The sequence below is a fragment of the Oxyura jamaicensis genome, chromosome 3, assembly GCF_011077185.1.
Source record: "Oxyura jamaicensis isolate SHBP4307 breed ruddy duck chromosome 3, BPBGC_Ojam_1.0, whole genome shotgun sequence".
Taxonomy (NCBI): domain Eukaryota; kingdom Metazoa; phylum Chordata; class Aves; order Anseriformes; family Anatidae; genus Oxyura; species Oxyura jamaicensis.
The window spans coordinates 44,400,938-44,419,907 of NC_048895.1; the positions used below are offsets into that span (position 1 = coordinate 44,400,938).

At 46.5% G+C, this 18,970-nt stretch overlaps 1 protein-coding gene and 1 long non-coding RNA gene across 4 annotated transcripts in view; one reads left to right on the plus strand and one right to left on the minus strand.

Annotated features, from left to right (window-relative positions):
* Positions 1 to 605: 605 nt before the first annotated feature.
* LOC118163494 lies at positions 606 to 4,331 on the minus strand. The gene is made up of 3 exons (XR_004749081.1): positions 4,245 to 4,331; positions 1,114 to 1,165; positions 606 to 993 (listed from the first exon to the last, which is right to left on the minus strand). It is a non-coding gene; the product is annotated as an uncharacterized LOC118163494 (long non-coding RNA).
* A 3,345-nt stretch (positions 4,332 to 7,676) lies between these two features.
* FRMD1 (FERM domain containing 1) overlaps positions 7,677 to 18,970 on the plus strand; it is a 33,733-nt gene continuing 22,439 nt past the window's right edge. Inside the window, exons 1-2 of one of the 3 annotated variants that reach the window (XM_035322197.1) lie at positions 7,677 to 7,740; positions 12,674 to 12,835. In XM_035322197.1, the coding sequence (XP_035178088.1) occupies positions 7,692 to 7,740; positions 12,674 to 12,835 (211 nt within the window). In that variant the 5' untranslated portion in view covers positions 7,677 to 7,691. Of the gene's footprint in view, positions 7,741 to 12,110; positions 12,136 to 12,673; positions 12,836 to 17,924; positions 18,016 to 18,970 lie in introns of those variants that run through there. The other 2 variants (XM_035322199.1, XM_035322198.1) reach the window with 2 other exon arrangements.

Sequence of the window (18,970 nt, forward strand, 5' to 3'; positions counted from 1 at the left end):
TATCTGTACAGCAGAAGATAACTTCTTGCGACTTACAATAGGGTTTTAAGTCAGGTAGAAGCAATGCCTTTTCTTCATGTTTTGCCTCGAGGAAAATTAGAAACATGCTTTAGCCAGATACTAAATTTGACCTACATTTGTACTGACACTTGTAAATTCAAATTGTTTCACTCTAAGATCTTCACTTACTAGAACATAACCAACTTCTAATTGTTGTTTTTACAACCCTTTGTTTATGGATTTCACTGTTTATTTCCTGCCTTATTATATTCCACTCCTGCTGTCTAATGTCAAAGCTCTTGCTGCTTTGACACAGCATACCAGGGCTAATACATAACTCATGCATTTACTAAATGGGCAGGAGGGAAAAACAGATGAGCAAGAGCACGGTAAGCACTTGACTGTAATTATCTGTGAATAGGCTTAGGTTAGCAGCGATAATGGTAGAAATAGATTTTACACGTCAGGCTGAATTCATCCTGTGGGTAATTCAAATCGTCTTTGTGCCATTTCTTCATGGAAATATCCAGCCTAAATGCAGCCCCCTCCCCTCCCCCTTTTCATAGTCCATTTCTTATTTAAGGAGCAGGATGACACAGCCCATAAGGGTATTTATTCTCTTCCCTTAAATTTACAGCGCAGTATTCTCGTTGTTTTTCTCCCCACTTTTTTCCAATGTTTTCTCATCCAGGCTCAACATTTCCTAAGGTGGGAGAATCTGAAATGCTGCCTGGTGGCAGGAGGTAGAGAAAGGCCAGGGCATTTGCAAGCGGTGGCCTCTGTTTCAGACAATTGTTTCCTGCACGTAGGACTTTGGAGCTTGTGGAGCTGCTCCCAGGCACGTTTACCTCCTGATGCACTGCAGGCCCCCTCCCCACTCCCCCACCAGAAACACCAGCTCTCCTTTGTGTGAAGCCACAAGGCGCTCTGCAGGCAAGATCGCATCAGCCAAGATTACATTTCTTCCACATCCCGATTTGCTGAGGGGTGAATCTGCAGGAACACATAAACACATTTTCAAAAAAAAAAAAAAAAAAAAAGGGAAAAGGACAATGCTTTTGGCAAGGAAAAAAAAAAAAAAAAAAAAAAGTTATTTTATAGGAGAATCCTTACTAGTTCTGCTGCCTCTAACACTTTGCAATTGCAGGCACTCCAATCATTTGATCTAGAAAAGAACATAGAAATGCAGACGAATATAATGAAAATGTAAAACAGATATTCAGTTGAAAAATAAAACCTGTACTATATATATATATAAGCTTAAGCAGAGAAAATAGTTCCAAATTATTTCAAAAGTCAATTAGTTTTTGTAATTAAAACTTTGCTGTTCCCATTAGTTAGTGGTGTTATTTTTCCTTTTGCATTAAAAATATTTAAGCTGGAGAGGAAAAGGAAAAAAAATAATAGAGAGCAATAATACAGAAAGTAATTCCAAATAGAGCAAAAATAAGTACATAGCTGAGAGAACACAAAAGCAAATGCAAAGCCCATGTGAAACACATCATCAGTGTATCATCAGATACAGCAGAGGTCATTAGTCCTCTGGGAAGTGTGGCTTTGGCAGGGTTGTCCTTAGAGGCTGAGAGGAAAACTTTCACGGAATAGACAGCTGGAGAGATTTTCTTCCTTAAGCAGTAAATGGACAACGTGAACTATATATTTGCCATGCAAAAGATGTATAATTAATGTTGTGATCAAAGACTAGCACTAACGCAACAAGCACTGAGAATCCTTGGGCAGGGAATTAACAGCACTCATGTGGTTTTAAAGTTAACATAACCAAACCTTCACAATTCAAACTGCAACATGTGTACAGATAAGTCAACTCCTCCTGTGCCATTACTGTATCAAACACTGACAAACCCTGTTGGGGAAGAACTGCTACAGATCATTACATTTTATGTAATGTAAGGGAAGTGGCATTACCGTGACCCCAAATGGGAACTCACACCAACAGCTTATGCACTTTGTGTGTGTTTAGATGGAGATAACACCTCAACGTTGAATGGGTCCTACCAGATTTAAACTCCTCATCATGTCACCACTAGCTGTGATCTCAGAAGGCTGCGTAATGAACACAGGTCTGGGCCTGCATGCAGCTTGGGTTAGGAAACCTTGAAAGGAAGCACAAAATGCAGCAGGAAGGGTCTCTGGGAATTTGGTCAGAGCTAGAATAAAATCATGAGCCTATAATGATATTAATATTTTGGGATTACTGATGGACACTATTTCTCTGTTCTGCTTTAGAACTAAAATGATGCTTACAATCATTTTAGTAGATGCAGTCCCACGGAGACTCTGTCAAGGCTAAGAGTTACAATCTCTGTGCTCCAGGGCCAAATGAACCCTTACAATTTATGAACCCATCCTGCCTACCCAGATTGCCCACATGGTTCCCAAAGCTTTGCAGCGTTAGGTAGCACTGGTGAGCAGCTGCTCTCTTACTGCCTGAAGGTGTCTCTGTTTCGATGGCAAACCTCACAAGGAGGAAGGACACCAGGATCCTCTGGGATTAAAGACTGGATGCACACTGCCTGTAAAACAGCAGATGCAGTAGGGTATGATACAAAGTTGTTTCCTACTTCCTCGCAGTCACACGGCATATCCCTGGCACAGGAGCCACTCCTGAACAAGCAGTTTTTAGCTCCAGAGCTATACCTTGGCCTTGCCTGCAGCATCATGTGGGAGATGGTCATCATACAGCACATTTGGTTCTTACTTAATGTAAACTGACATCTCAAAACTCATCAATTATAACTATACATAATGCACAGCTTATGGTATAATTATGCCTAATTACAACTAATAATACAAATACTGTTATTAGCATGTAAACCCTGCAATTTTATTAGTGTTGTTTATTGTTTGTGTGCTATTATAGATACATGTGATATCTTAAACTTGAAAAAAACCCTCACCGATTCCCTGTCCCAGATGTCAAAAGAAAACCTGATTTTGCAATGTTAATCATAAAAGCCCTATGCCATCAATGATTTTCTAGGAATAAAGAAAGCCAGCAAAATCAAGCTCTATTATGCGCTGAAACCATCACAAAATAAGATTTTGCCTCAGCATGTATGCTAACAGTGAACAGATTATTATCTTCTTGTGTGTAATGTCTATGATGCCTGTATTCACAAATACATACAAATAATTATTGCCACTGCAAGAGTAGTGTTATGCTTGGAAAGTCTCAGTAACATGTGCAGCAGGGATCTGACTGATTTAAATGGAAGGTGCAGAGTACCGGGAGCAGCCTTTCATGCAAGAAAGTCAAGTAATTTTTTAAAAGGCTCCCTGTCAGTTCACTGCAGCCACTGCTAGTTCAAATTTTCTTTAGGATTCATTTCATGCCCTCTTTTCTGTTAATAACCCAGAGATCAATCCTCTCTCTAATGAATAGCTGACCTATTCTTCTTTGATTTGCCATTGATTTCTTCTGCTTACTTCCCAACACTTTGCCTGTTGATTAAATGCTGGACATAAGAATGCCTCGAATTTCTGACTTCTGAGTCATCCTCTCATGACTTGAACAGCTTGAAGCCAGCTTCAGCTCCCAGAGATCATTAGTGAAAACTCCTTTGTTTCTAGACACTACAAACAAGTTACTCCCCGAGCCTCAGTGCTGCTCGTGAGCTAGAAAATAAACTGTAGTAACAAAACTATTTCCTACGTGCATTTTTTAGATTATTGTAAGAAGAGGAAAGGGATTCTTTTCCACAACCGTGAAGGCAAACCCCAGCTTTCCCTATTACACTGTGAAATCCTTTCATCTACATGCAGTGCAGACAAGACCATAAGCAAAGGCATCTGCTTATGCAAACTTTTACTTTTGCATGGAGTCCCTACGACCGACTTCAGCGAGACTCTGCATGAGTTTACAAAAGGAGCTCTACTTTCTGAATGAAGACACCGGTTTATTAGCACTCTCCCACAAATCCCCCCTCTGGCTTCCCCATTACAGAGCAAGCTGGATGAACTTGCTTATCTGCACTGCAGGTAGGAGAGCTGGAGTCGACACATTCAGAAGACGAAGCGGTATCTCCTTGGAACAGATATCTCCAGTCTCCAACACTTTGATGTCTCTTTCAAAAACAAACAGGCTAATGCTATCTCCATTTTCCTGCAGCTCTGATGTTTCTCAACATGCTGCTTGTTTTCTCTAGGGTGACACACAAAGTCTGCCAATCCTAGGAGACCAGCTATGCAGGATAATGACTAGTCTTCTAATTATAATCCCATACCTGACGTACTCTAACATATTCCACTCTGACCATAGCTAGCCTGGCAGCCACAGCCTACCCGTGCTCTCCTTGTCCTCCTCATGTTCTGCAGGAAGGAAACTCAGGTGTGAGAGCCCTGTGGTCCCTGAGGGAGCGATGAGGACCGCGGGTTAATGTGACATGCCATGAAGCACAGCCCTGCCTCAGCAGGCGAGGTGCAGTCCTTTGCTCCCGCAAAAGGATCCTGTCACAGACAGATGAACTAGGATTTTGTAAGTGAGCGCAGTGTTTTCTTTGATCCAAGCCCTGAAGCATGCGGCAACTGTTGAGAGCTGTTTGCTCACATGTCGCATTCTGAGCTAGCTGACAGAAAGCCCTACTGGCACCAGAGCGCCGTGCTGGCTTTGCTGCAAGCTTCATGCATTGTGTTGGGCAGGTTATATAAGAACAAGTTAAACAGCAGAGCCTAAATTTAGGCAACAGATTCCCTGCCCTCACATTCAATTCTGAAATCTGTGCTGGAAAGCAAGTGAGGAGATGTAGGTGATGACATTAAGAGATGCTGACTCCAGCCTGATGGGATCGCTCCCTGAGGCCATCTAATCACCAACGTGATAGACTACTCTTCCAGCCAAAAAGCTGGGATTTTCTCTCCATCTAGTGAGTTGGACCAGCTTAGCACTCTGCAGCGCTCCAGAGCTGGTGCAAGGAAGGTGCTGTAGCCATGAGCAAAGGGAGAGAAGGGGACAGAAGGCTCGAGGAGTAAAAGGGACACCGAGACACCTTTGTGTGTGCAGAGGGGAACTGTTACACCAGCCCTTGGAACCACACATTCGGCTCCTCACAGCAGTCAAGTCGCTGGAAGGATCTCGTACCCGCGGTCCCTGAGCCACTGAAGTGAGGCGCCCCCACTTTTGCTGGGGTAACAAGAAAAACCACCAGCATTTTCCCTCAGGAGACCACTGTGGGAAGAGAAAGGGCTGGTGATGAGGCGATCCCCGAGCTCTGAGGGCAGCCTCGTTATTAGAATCCAGCAGGGAAGAGGCTGAGGCACGCTGCCACCTGGGCGCCCCTCCCCTCAGCGGGCGTTAACGGGCGTAACCGCCCCGGCCCCGCCGTCCCCCTCAGCCTCAGCCCCGCCCGCGGCGAGGCGCGCGGATTGACAGCGCCACCTACCAACCAGAGAGAGCACCGCGGCCGCGTCCCGCCTACTGCCAGCCCCTCTCCGCCAATCCCCTAACGCAGCCGCGAGGTGGGCGTGCGGGCCGCCTCTCCACGTGGGCGCCACGGCCAGGGCGAGCAGGGCGGGGCGCTCTGACCCCGCCCCCTGACGGTAGCCCCGCCCCCAGCTCGGCTCCCCGGCGGGGCAGCGCCGCTCGGCTCGGCCCGGCCCGGCTCGGCCCTGCCCGGCTCCCGGCGGTGCCGTCCCGCGGTGAGTGGGGCTCAGCGCCGGGCACGGAGGCGGCCTGCGGGGCCCGGCGTGGGGCGGGGGGTCCGGGGCTGGGGGGGGAGTGTGGGTACTGGGGTGCGAGCGGTGGTGAGTAGAGGTAGCGATTGTTTCCTAGAGTGAGCCGACAGAAGGGGTTGGCGGGGGCTTGTCGGCTTTAAATCGGTTTTGGTGGTGGAGAAGTTGTGTTTTCTTTGTGCCGTGCCGTTTGGGTAAGACTCGGCTATATTGCATGTATGCACTTTTACCTATATTGCATATATACGCTTCTGCCTATAGCGTATGTATGTGCTATTGCCTATATTGCATATATGCACATTACCTATATAGCATATATGCGCTTTTGCCTGTATTGCACATATATATATATATATATATATACATATAGTAAAGCCGATGGTGCTTTGAGGCTCCAGCCCTCCTCGCCCCAGCCCCGCGGGTGACCCCAGCGGCTATGAGCTCCCGTGGCTGCGGAGCTGCCCCGCTGCTCGCCCCGCTCGGGGTGCTGGAAACGGCCCCGCTGCCCCCTGTGCCCCCCGGGTACGGCTCCTGGCGGGCTGCTGTACCGGAATGCCTGCCGGCGGGGTTAGTAGCTGAGCGTGGACAAGCCGCGGGCTTGGTGCAGAAGTCCTGCTACTAGGAGGAGCTGCTGCTTGGAGAACGGCAGGAGGAAGGTCTTTTCTTTAAGTCATTTCTTACGCTTGCTTTGTCTTTTCCTTCTCTCTTTCCCCTTTTTGCAAAATTCAGCATTGCCACAAAAAGGGACTGTTCTCTATAAGTCCGTTCTCATTCTCTTTCTTTTTTTGGCTGGTGCTGTCCCGATTTCCCCATCCATTTGCTGCAGGTAACTTCTGGCAGTGGTGTGTGCTCTCTGAAGCCGCGTCTGCTCTTAAAGACCCTGCTGCTTGTGTTAGTTCTGTCCAGGCATTGGCAGATCGGTGTTTTCACACTTGCAATAGAAGCAAGCTGTGCCACAGGCAGTTTTATCTGTCCTTTCTGGAAATCCCCCCATCTCACATACTCAGAGAGGAGAGGAGTATTGATTCAGGACCAGCTGTACTTAGTGAGGAAACAAGCTGGAAGCATGCTGATGGGGAATTCACTGAAGTAGGTCTGAGCGTTTAAATTCTGATTCAAGTGCCATGAGATGAGCAGAGGGTTTTCTTCTTCCTCTGGAGAAGTAAGCCTTTTCTCTCTCTCTCTTTTTTTTTTTTTTTAACCTAGTTGTTACTTGGTACTAAGGCTATTCCTGTTCACAAGAGCTATTTACATAATATATTGCTAAAAACATGTCTGTTCTTATTCACCCTGCAATTGCAGGTATTGCCTGTGAAGTTATAATTATGCCTTCTTTTAAATAGTTCGTAGTCTGTTTACTTCTAGAACTGCTATAAGATCTTGGTGAGAACTTTTTTTTTTGACACCTCTGCAAAATATCTTGGGTGGTGAGTGGTCTGTTCAATTCAGCCCTACCCTGCTCAAATGTAAAAGTATGAGCATGGTGGAACACTTTCTGCACAGGCAGTCTTGCAGAAGTGTCTGTCAGCTGTTTAACAGACTATACAAGAATTTAAATAATAGGTTAAGCAAGTATTTAATAAACTTGCTTGGGGAAAAAAAATACAACACCTTTATAGCCTTGGTAGACTTGAAAAAGGAGTATGCTCTTGGTTAGAGAACTAGCTTTTGAGTCTTGAGACCTCACCTGTTTTCAAATAGCATGGTAGAAGAAGATGCTTTTCTCCTGAGACTCCAGTAAAGAGATCAGGTCTTGCTGCTCGGTGCTCTCCCTGCACTTCCTAAACATCCTGACAGTTGCAGGAGCAGGGAAAGCAGCCTGCTCTCCTTGTTATAAAGACCTTGCCGCAGCTCGCTGCCCGTGCTTTGCCTCTCCTGTTTCACATCAATACAAAGGATGAGCAGTCTGTAGTAAGGACAGATTTCACTACTTGGCAGAAGTGCACAGGGAAAGCAACCCAAAGTATCTCCTGTTGTTCTCCGTCACTCTGAGGCACCAGACCATGCCTGACACTTTCTTTACTGCGCTCCTGGCTCTGCCTGCGTATGCCTGTGAATGAGCTTTCTGTGAGGATCTGTCTCGAAAGAGTTGTGCCCCTGTGTTCGCATGGAGGCGAGCTTGCTGTGTTTGAATGGCTGTTCAAACAATTCTTTTTCCTTAATCTTGGAAAGATCTCATGTGATACTGCCTTGGTCATGCAACTTTGCACTTCTGCACTGGCTTTCTTGGCAGTGCCTTCATGTTGTGTCATGGACACCAAAGCTGGTTTGCATGCTGTCCCCCTATTTCACTGGTTCTTTCCTATGCTTCTGCATTTGCATAAGCCAGTTGATTCTCTTAATTGCTACTTACTCATAAACTTTAATTAGTGTGCTTGATGTATGAAGCCTGAGGAAGTCCTGCAATTGACTTTTAATCGGTAAAAGGAGTCCAGTTATGGACTGTGCAGAAATAAACAAATTCATTGTAATAAGAAACTTCATGTTTGCAGTCAGGCGTGATGGGTAGATGCTATTTTTACATTGCCAATCAATGAGAAGGCAGGATCAGTTGATCCATTGCTCTTTCTGAGAATGTCCTCCCAGGAAAAAGGCATGCTGAAAAGGAGATATAGATATTGCGAAGTTTTGCAGCTATTTGCTAAAATAATGCATTTTAAAAGCTGCATGCCTTGTGTACAAAAACTCGAAGGTGCACACTGGGACGTGATGGGAAAATGTAGTCCTTTTTGCCTGGAGGCTGTAATGCTCATTGTTTCTCTCACAGGCTCCTGAATCCAGTTCTGATTTCAGGGAAGGATTAAACCCAAATGATTCATGCTGGGCTGTCCTAGTGGGGAGTAAACTGCTTAGTTGCTTTTTCATCCCAGGGGACAGCCAGGTGGAAGCATGGCAGCCACCCTGTAGGGTCCTGCCCATGCTGCCTTCTCACTTCCACGTGGTGCTGGAGCATTTCCTTTGGTGCTCTGTCCTCACCTGAGCTTTATTCCTCTCCTTGGGGACTGGCTTGCAGTAGTAAGGTCTGATGTGTGCCCCCAAACGTGCCACTTGGCTTCCAAAGAACACTGCATCAGGATGTAGGAAAGCTGGCTCTGAGCAGAAGGACTAGAGCAGCCCACAAAGGAGCGTAGCAGCATGGTCCCAGGTTCGGAGTGGGGAATCTGGGGAGAACCCTTCTTCCCAAGTATTCTGACTATGGTGCGGGAGGCGCAGTGTGAAGAGGAAGAGTTAAAACCCAAGAGTACACTTCATACTCTAGCAATCACTGGTACTGCTCGTCTTGAGGCAGGGAGCTTCACAGCATGCAGGTGGATTGTGGGCAGTCATGCCTAACTAAGAGCTGTGTCTAATCCTGCAATGGGGACTCAGGACAAAGCATTTTCCTCTCTATTGTTAAAGCTCAGTGTTGGAGAGTGCTGTTTGCACAGGAAGAAAAGAAAAAGGATGTTGGTTGGCATCTAAGACCAATGCTTAGCAACTTCCACATCTGTCCCAAAAGGTATGTGGTGAGGACATACCTGCGAGGGCTCCACAGCCCTGCAGTTCTTGGAGGTATCTGCCACTGCTGCTTTTGAAAATGCAAAGGTGGGAGCTGGGCCCACGTCCCGTCCCTGTAAGAGGATTGTAGTTGCATCTAACAGACGTTGCTAGCAGATGCAGAAGGCCTGCTGCAGTTGCATCTCCTAGATCTGTGAGTGAGTGTGGCTTGCTGCCCAAAGGCAGGCTTCTTTCCAGGCAGCTGCCTGTCTGTCTCGCTGCATGTTTGAGTAGAGCTGCCTAAGCTGGTTGTGAAACTGCAGTCTGAGTCTGGTTGTCTTAGGAGCCTGAGACATCCCTGGGTAATATCTGGGAAATGTTAAGAAGAGTCTTAAAATTTCTGGATAGTTCTGGACAGGACTCTGTAGGGCCAGTCTGCTCCAGTTTCATCAGGAAGATGCTCGATATTCGTTTTCTGTCAGCTGTAGCAAAACCAGCTTTCCCAAGATGTTTTACTGTAAGAAGCCTTGCGAAGTGTGTTTCCAGTTTATGTTCCAGCATGTTTTTGAGAGAAACAGAGAATTACGTGTGCTTTTTTTCTTGATGAGAGGATTTTGTTCTGTTTTGAGTTGGCAGCCCATTGCTCTTTCATCCATTTGCTTTATCCCCTACAAGTGTGGCAATGGCAGTCCAAGAGGCTGAAATCAGGATTAGGACCCAATACACAGCTGACTTTGGGCTGATGCAAAATGGAGCTGCACTTGTAACACAGGTTGATGCAGAACCCCAGATCGTTTCAAGTGCATGGGCTAGTCCTTTCATACAGGCTTAGTCTGGGGACCTGAAATCACAAAGAAGAGGTTAGTGCTGCTTTTTGTAACTCTTCCTTTCCCCCCAAACAGAGAAAGGTGGATTTCAAACTTACCTACCCATGGAAGTCCAGAAGGGGAGAAAATTAATGAGTAAGCAGGAAGGCTCCTGCATCGCTTCCTTCCCCAGAGGACTCCATTTCTTACTGCTGCGAACTCCAGCAATTCCTGCTTCTACCAAACTAATGCTAGGGTTCTGCTCTGGTGCTGGGAGGCAGCTTGTGGGGCTGCGGAGAGTGGAGGGGAGGATTAGGGTTCTTCCTAATTAGTTTTTACAGCCATGTTTGAGCTGTTTAATCAGAAGAGTCTTGAAATTAATGACAGGCTTATTGTCCGAAGCCCTGGTACATGTGTGCTTAGGTAAAATCAAATCAAAATAAACAGTGCTAAATAAACTGGGCTGTCACTCCAGGCACTAATAAGACTCCTGACTGATACCAGAAGAATACAAATAAATAGAGTCTTTCACTGTTTCATTGATAGGCTGCAGGGCCTTTGACCAAGCAATTACATCTCAAAATACACTTCTCCAGGAGTGAAAACCTGAAGTGATGTTTTTATTTGAAAATTATACAAACAACAACAACAAAAAACTAGGGTGTCCCAGAGGGCGATGATTGACTTCAGCTTTTATTAATTCATCTGTGGTGCATTTGCCGGAGCTTTTAGGGTTTAATTGAGGTTAAGAGGTTGGAATCTGCGGTAAACAAAAGAATGGCATATGGGCAGTCTGAAATTGTGGATGTTTAAGTAAGAGCATTCCTTCTGGCCACTTGTTTTCGTTGGGCAGTTATTCTTGGCTCACAACTTTTTTTTTTTTAAAGTGTAAACATGCAATGCTAGTGAGTTAATGATTCATTATGTTTTATCACATTCTAGCATACCTCTGAAGAAGAGAAAGCTGATCTAGGCTTGTGTTTGACCTCCCCCTTCAGATTAAGGACATTGCTGCTTTAACGTCTTACCTGCTGTTGTGGGGTTGATGAGCTCATTTGTTTCAAAACATTAGCATAAAAACACCTTCTCCCTATCCTTACATCCCTTTTCCCATGAGCTACAGTTGTTATTGTAAAAAAAAAAAGTGGACAAAGCAAGTGCAAGGCTATAGGAAAAGCTTTCCCAAAGCCTTCTTTAATTAGATGCTGTGAGGAAATGGGACTCAGTTTCTTGAGTTATCCGCAGAAAAATATCTGTGTGTGTTCTTATGGTTACTTTTAACTTTTCTGACTTTTGTTGCAGGATGCACGAATGTCTTTGTTGGAGGTGTTCTCTCCTTGCGAGTGAGAACGTGTGCCACAGTGCAGTGGCTTGACAATTACAACAAACCTCCTTTTGCTGGAAAGCCTGAGCTCATACTCTGACATCTTTATGCCATCCATAAAGTTTATGGAGCATATGACATCAGCTGACAATAATAACAGTGACCTGTTGTGCTCAAGTCATTCTGCAGATGACTGTTATTTATATACAGCTGTTAATAGTGTGTAGCCTGAAATGCAGGAGAGCTCGTCGATACAATTGTATCAGTAAGATAAGATAAATGGGAGATTTTTCTCTTAATATTTCATTGACTGGAAGCTTTGACCTGTCCCCATCCATAAAGTCAAATGTGTCTTTCCTGCGTGCTTATAATTTAGAGCAATCTCATTTAAAAAAAAAAAAATAGTTCCTGTTTAATTTTGATTTTGAAGTATATGCCAGCTCAAGGAAACAGGTGCATGGAACAGCTTTTACACTTGCAGAAGGTCTCTTACAGATCTTGTATTTGCTTTAAAAGCAAAACAGAAAACCTGTAACGTTTAAGCTGGCTGTGCTGTGACCACCAGCAGAAAGGTGGCAACAGGTAGCTGGGGGGAACTCCACCTAACCTCGTGTAACAGGGAGGAGATGTAGGCTGCTGCCCTCCTGGGTGCGAGCTGAATTGCCCTCTCATATTTCTGTGATTATTGTAGCTTCAGCTCTAAGGTGCTTGTGCGGCTCCCACGCTGCTGCATTTTTGTCTGAAACTGAAGAGCACCAAGCTGTGCCGCTTGGGCTCGGCCACAGGGAGGAGGCAAAAGGTGTGAAGCAGTAGTTCAGCCCTGGGAGTTGATGAGCTCAGGTACAAGGGCAGCGGTGTCCCAGGGAGCAGGGCTGGGGAGAGGGGAGGATGGTTCGGATGAAGTCCTCTGTGCTGCCAACTTGCTGAAACCTCCCCTTTCGGTGACAGCGAGGAGGTGTTCTTGCAGCTGACGAAGGTGGTGCTCTCTCTCCCTCACGGGCTTTTTTGGGCAGCAGCTTGTGGTGTCATCTGTCTTACGGCTTCTGTATGTCTCCGTCTCGTTTTGGGCTTGTTATTCTGAGGAGACCTGATTGCTTTATGGTACCCTGTGTGACTCCCAGGCTATGCGAAGGTTGCCTCTGCCCGTTTTGCCCTGCAGTGCCATTAGAAACGTCAGTGGTGGCCTTGTAAAGTGGGTGAGCCGGGAGGTGGGGACATGCCGCAGGTGCCACCAGGGCTTGGCCTCCCAACACAGCACGACTGCTTGCGGCCAGCAATGGGGCCGAGCCGCGCCAGCAGGGTCTGTGGAGAGCACCCTGTGCCTGCGGCCTCAGGGTCCTCGGGCAGCATGGCGCTGACGCTTTCACCTTCCCGGCAGGTGCGTGGGATGAAGGGAGCCTGACGGCCATCCGAGGAGGAGAGGAGCCGCCGCGAGCTGCCCGCCATGAGCAGGGCGCTGCTGGCCGGCAGGATGCAGCCCGAGGGCCGCAGCGTCTGCGTCTTCCTGCCCGACCGGGAGCAGCTCAGCCTGACCGTGGGGGTGAGTGGCCCTTGAGGGGTGCCGGGAGGCCTCGTTTCAGGCCGGGGCTGGTTGTGTTAGCTCGTCTTGTTCCTCCAAAGCCTGCTGGTGCTGGTCTGACCCAAAGGCTGTTAGCCAGCTCAGGGTAATCAGCCCTCCATTTTCTAATTGGGTGGTTGTGAAACACTGTGAGAGTTACTTAAAATTTATGGTGAGGGGGGCCCCCTCTGTTCTTTCTGCTATTACTCTTTTTTTAGCTCTCACCCAGTGTTTTTGCCATAAATAATAATCTAGGGTTTTTAAAACCGAACCTGAAACGCCCTGATGACTTGGTGAGCACACCTAATATACACCGTTTGCTCTGGCCTTTCAGCTGTTTCTGGCTTTGGTAGCCTGTCGGTGTCTTTCAAAGACTCTACGGCAGTGTCAACAGCCACCGAGGTTCTTTTTTCCCCCCCTCCTTTAAGTACTTGTACACACAAAAACCACAGGTAAGCCGCTTTCGTTTCTTTGATCCTCGCTTCAAATGCGTGAGCGCGTGTGCGGGAGGAGCGCTGGCAGAGCCGGGCGGCTGGCTGCCTGGCGCGGCCCCGTGCCCACCGCGGGGCTCGCGGCCTCCCTGCGTAACGCTGGCTGCTCCTTCCCCTGTCGGGAACCCGGCCGGCAGACACGCTTCGTGCTCAGGTGACGGAGCCCAGCGTGTGCAGGCGCTCGTGTGGGCTGCTGAGGTTTTCGCTGTGTTTTGTGTTTGTTGTCCCCTGGGATGGGGAGGGGAGAAGACAGGTGAGGCGAGCCGCTGTTTTAAGCACTTGTCTGGAAAAAAAAAGGCTTTTGAAAGCATGCGTGCTAATCTTCAAAATCCACGTAGGGGTTTTCCTACTGCTGTGCCTAAAAGTGGCATCACTAACAGAAACAGCCACAAGGGCTGGACAGAACAAGACTTTAACAGCAAAACCCATGGCTCTTTGCTTCTAGGTCATCAGTTCAAATCCAGCCCACCTGCCACCTCAAAGACTATAGCAATCTGTTGGCTTTTGTGCAAGCCACAAAATGATGATTTAATTGTTATTGCAGGCAGGTGTGCAGGCCAGGGGTAATGGTCTGTAGAGACTGACCCTAAATCTCACCTTTTTATAGCCTTTATCAGCTAGGCTGAAGATGGGAGATAGCAGAGCCTACCCTGCCTCTGTTGTGCAGACCTGCATGCAGAAGAGCAGCATGTGAGCAGGGCTGATGCCATTGCAATTTTGTTTGGCTCTGCATGAGATGAGCAGTAGCTGAACCGGAGATGCCCTGAACCATTTCTGGTCTCATTCCCCCAGTTCTGGCCCCAATATGAGTCACACATCTGGCCTATAAGGGCACATGATTGCTGTGGGGTTGCCCAGGGTCTTGGGGCCAGTTCCCAGCTGCAGCAGGGACATGGCCAGTCAAGAGGTCTTGCCCCTAGTCTCTGCCTCCTGCAAGAGCTTGCTGTTCATGCTCACCTGGGCGGGTGGCTATAACTATACCCTATATTTAAAATGTGACGGTGAAATGCCCCAGGCTGCAGCAGCTTAATGAGCTTAAGAAATGGTCTTTTGCATTTGGCTCCGTGGGAATGGAGAGAAGATGCCATGTCCCTGTTCCCACCTGCCCTCCTGTAGTCCCTGCAGAGAGCTAAGGGTCCTTGTGGATTGCTCCCCTTTCTGTGGAGGGATCTGTGGCACCATATCCATCAAGAGACCTTTTAAAGATGTTTTCCTTCATCATTTCTGCTGCTTCTCGCTTCAGCGACTATAAAGTTGTGAAAACATGTATGTGGAGATGCCTGGGTGTGAAAGAGAATAGCCGTCTGGGTCAAAACGTGAGTCCTCAAAACACAGTTGTGTCCTAGTTGCATAGAGAGTGAAACACAACCTCTTACAACTGGGCAAGTCACCAAATCCAGCTTTTCATTTGGCTTCGGTTTTTACCACAACGCCCCTTCACAACAACAACAAAAATTAAGATTTCACAGCTGGTAAGGTCTTTTTAAAGGAACATCAAGGCAATTTTCTAGTAATATTAGTAGAACCAAAATTTAATTAGCACAACCACAGATGATAGTCTGTGCATTTATTAGAATAATAGTGCCACTACTTAAGATTTCCAAAGCCTTTTAACCTCCTCAGTATGGAATGCAAATATTAAATAAGCTTGCAGCTCTGTGAGGTAGGTAGGAATCGTTATCTTACCAGCAGAATAAATTACAGATCCTTGCCCTGATAAGAAAAGGGTTTATGCACATAATTCCTTTCTCCTCCTCTCATATAAATTCCATCCTTCCAGATAAGTTTTCCTATATGTGTTTTATGTGGTTGCATGTAGATAGAAGCCTGTTCTTTAAAATGGATTCATTTTATGCCCTCCACAGATACTGACAATGAAGGGAGAAGAGAAGGAGCCATTTCAAAGTCTGTTCCCCCATCATCAGATGTGTCTTAATTCTAGCGTCCACCATGGTTGTATAGGCTAACTTGAGGGGATCGTGGGGAGGAACACTGTTTTCTAAATATTGTTTATCAGTTACACTGAAGAACTGGAGCAATATCCAGTTCGTTCAGTTTTCTTTCTAAGTGTTCTGCCTTCTCTTTGATAGTTTTGAACCCACTGATTAATATTAACTAATTTTTGTGACTACTTCAGTAACACTTCTCAAACTCTTCTTTAGTGTTAACAGCTAATTAAGGACAGAGATCCTGACTGCCAGGGGTCAGGCTGCCTCATGAGAGGACCAGTGCTGAGGCAGCTCCAAAGCACCCACAGCAGACATTGTCTCTGGCCCAGCTGGCTGAGGAAAGTTGGGAATGTGAGCAGAAACCTGGGAGGAGAGGAAGTCTGGCATGGTCAGCGTGCTGGGGGTGGCAGGCATAGGTCTGAAGTATTCCAGTTGTTTTGTGAGCAGCAGAGCTGGTGTTTTACAGTTTACAGATGAAGAAAATGGAGATGAGTAACCAACACATGTGAATACTTGCATGCAGCATGACTCTGCAGTAATACACATGACCTCGTATACATCTTTACTTTGGACTAAATTTCATGTGGAAAGAAGCCCTGAGTCTGACATGGAGCAAGGCTGAGTATCAAGCCTGTCAGGGGAAGGAATGATTCACAGCGTGTTTGGGATTGAGCTTGGCACACAAACCACATGCAAAGGGAGGGAAGACCAAAGAATTGCAAAAACGAAAAATGCAAAGGGAAATGATGATTGTTTTGAGTAGAGGGGAATGCAGGAGGAGGGAACCAAGACTGCAAGTGTAATCAGTATTGCATAGCTCTGAAGACTGGGAGTAAAACCGGATACAGAAGGAAAGTGCCAAAAGGAGAATGGATGAGGTGCTAGCTCACATAGCTGCTGTGCAAGAAACCTGATTAAATTGCTGCTCTTGAGATGCGTGTCACAAAATGTTCCAGTGTTCGTCTCACAGAACTGAGTATTTTACAGCAGGTTTTTCTTCCCTGCCTTCCCTTAGGTGTGAAGGCATGTCACTTACAAAACACAGCTGTTCATACAGATTTACATAGTCCTGTGCTGCTGGTGACTGCTGCATGCACGTAATCATTCTGGCTACAGGTAGCTCACCTCTTGGCCCTTCCCAGACAGGAGAATGTGCGGAGAGCTTGCTTTTTAAGAAAGGAGGTACATCTCCGTGCTGTTGGCAGCTGAGCAAATGCTGCTTCTAGGTGTGAGACTGTACCCTTACGGTTTTGGGTCTTACAGAGATGTGCTTTATTACCTCCCGTCCCATAGCAAATGTTGGGCATACGTGTCTGTGCTGGTGTAGTGCAGGTTTCAAAGCTCCAGGTAAAGCAATAATGAGTGGCTGGTGATGCATTGTTAAGAAGTAGGGGGGAAAAAAAAAAGTACTTAAATGACCTCCAGGTTCCCATTGTCCATATGTAGTGACATGGTACATCCTGGGGCAGGGAGGAGAGTGCAGCCTGTTTGTGGGGAGCATGGCCTGCCAGCCTTAAAAGGGCTTGAAGAATTAATGTGGCAGTGAATTTGGCAATGTTGGTGATTACATTGCAGGTGAGTTCAGAAATGGAGTTCTGCCCTGTTTTCCTTGCTGCTGTGAAGGTACCTTCCTACCTGAGGAAGGCAGCTCCTGCTGCTTAGCATTGTCCAACAGAGGCACTGCAAAATTCAGAGGTCATGGCTCACCACACTGCGGCTGGCTGCAACCTGGGCTGCACTCAGGTTGTCTGCCTCTGTGCTGTTTTGCTCTCCGCAGCTGATCTGCATCAAACCTTCTTCTCCCCATGCCTCGGAGGGTTGGGGATTTTGTTAGTCTGGGCTGTGCTCCTGAAGTGGTATGATGGAACAAGGGGAGACGAGGCTGTAGGTGGGAGGACACACAGCGGGGGAGTTTTCCAGGGGCTGTACACAGCCAGGTCTGTGCATGCAGGTAGCCTGCATCACCTCCCTGCTGCGGGAGCTTGTGCTCCAAGCAGCCCTGATAGGAAGGGGCATTCAGTAGCCGTGCCGTAGTGCTGCGGATCTTTACTGCTGACAGCTTCTGCAAATGAAGATGTTAATTGCTGTGTGACCAGAAGGCAGCGGGGGATATTCTGTGTGCGGTACAGAGCAACCTCATCTGTATCCCACAGGGTATTTCTGCTCAGTGTAGAAATGCAGTCTTGGGTTTGTCTGTGTTTTTGTTTTTAGTTCTCCTGAATGAAAGTTTGTTTGTTTGTTTCTCTTAACCTCTGAAAAAATATTTCTACAAGAGAGCAGTGTTTTCATTTCTGTGATTAGAGACATGCTTTCTGTGAGAGCACCTGCAAGCTGCCTGATAGACACTGCATTAAACCAGTGCCCCATAAGTGGACCAAGGTCTCCTTATACAAAACTGCTAATAAATAGGAAACTTTAATTCATGTCTTACAGAGCTGATCCACTTTGCAATATAAAGGAATAACACATTGGTAATTATTCTGTGATAGGAATAATACTGAAAACAAATCTTGTTCTGTGGGGGTTCTTTTGCTATGGTACCCAAAAATGTGTTGGCCAATGTAAGGAAGGTGAATTGGTCCATCCAGGTGTGTGAGCCATCTGTAACGCTGGATTGGTTCTTTCTTTCAGGTCAAAGCCACTGGACAGGAGCTCTTTCAGCAAGTTTGTGATTTAGTGAAGATTAAAGAGCCTCACTTCTTTGGCCTCAGCATTGTTAAAAGTAAGCAAACTCAATGCACAGAGCAAATGACTTGGCAAACTTCCACAGGGCCCGCTTGTGTGTATTTACAGTGTGTGCATATACACACTGGCCGTGCCTGCGGGGAATTCGATTGTAATAAGGTCACACAGTATGTAGATTACGAGCAGGCTTCTCGGCACTCTTTTGATCTTTGGTATGTGGGCAGACAAATTGGGAGAAGGGGGCCCTTTTGTTCTCCTCCTTTGTTCTTCTGTGCTACCTCTTTGTGGGGTTTTCTTTCTCTCCTGTAGCTAAGTTGCTAGCCAACATGTTTGTCACTGTTTGAATTCAAAACTGTCAGTAGAGCAGGAGGTGAATTTTAAAGGGACTTTGGGGCTGAAAGTGTTACTTATCTTCTGAAGTCACACGCAAAGAATGTGCAAAGAATGGGGGGAGGAAACTTAAATGGTTTGAGGGTACTGAATGCATGGAGGGGAGGGATTGTATTTTTGGAATACCATGTGGGAAATATGAAATGTCTTAGTCCATGAGTTGAAGTCCAGTCTGCTTGGTCCTATGTCTTGTATTGACCAGGGGACAGTGTAAGATGATGCCATAAAGGAGCAAACTGATAGGAGGTATTACATTTCTAGACCAGTGTGTTTATCTGCTCCTCCCTATGCCCAGACGTCCTAGAAAATAGTAGTGGGTCTGTTGTCCTCCTCATTCTGACTTCCCACATTTCCACAATGTGAATGGTCTTCATGGAATGGAGTTCTCTTCCCTCCAAATTTTTTCTCAAGTGTTTTAGTATTTACTACTGCATCTCTGGATGCTATTAGTGAAATGGGAATAACTCTTTGAGTCCTTCTAAATGAGGTTTCTTTTGCCTGCTTATGAGTACATGGGAGAAAACTGTTTCTCAGGTTTACTTGTCTTGATTTCCTTTGTCTTTCTCTAACAACGTTTTTTTTTGAGCATAGCACTGAAGCTA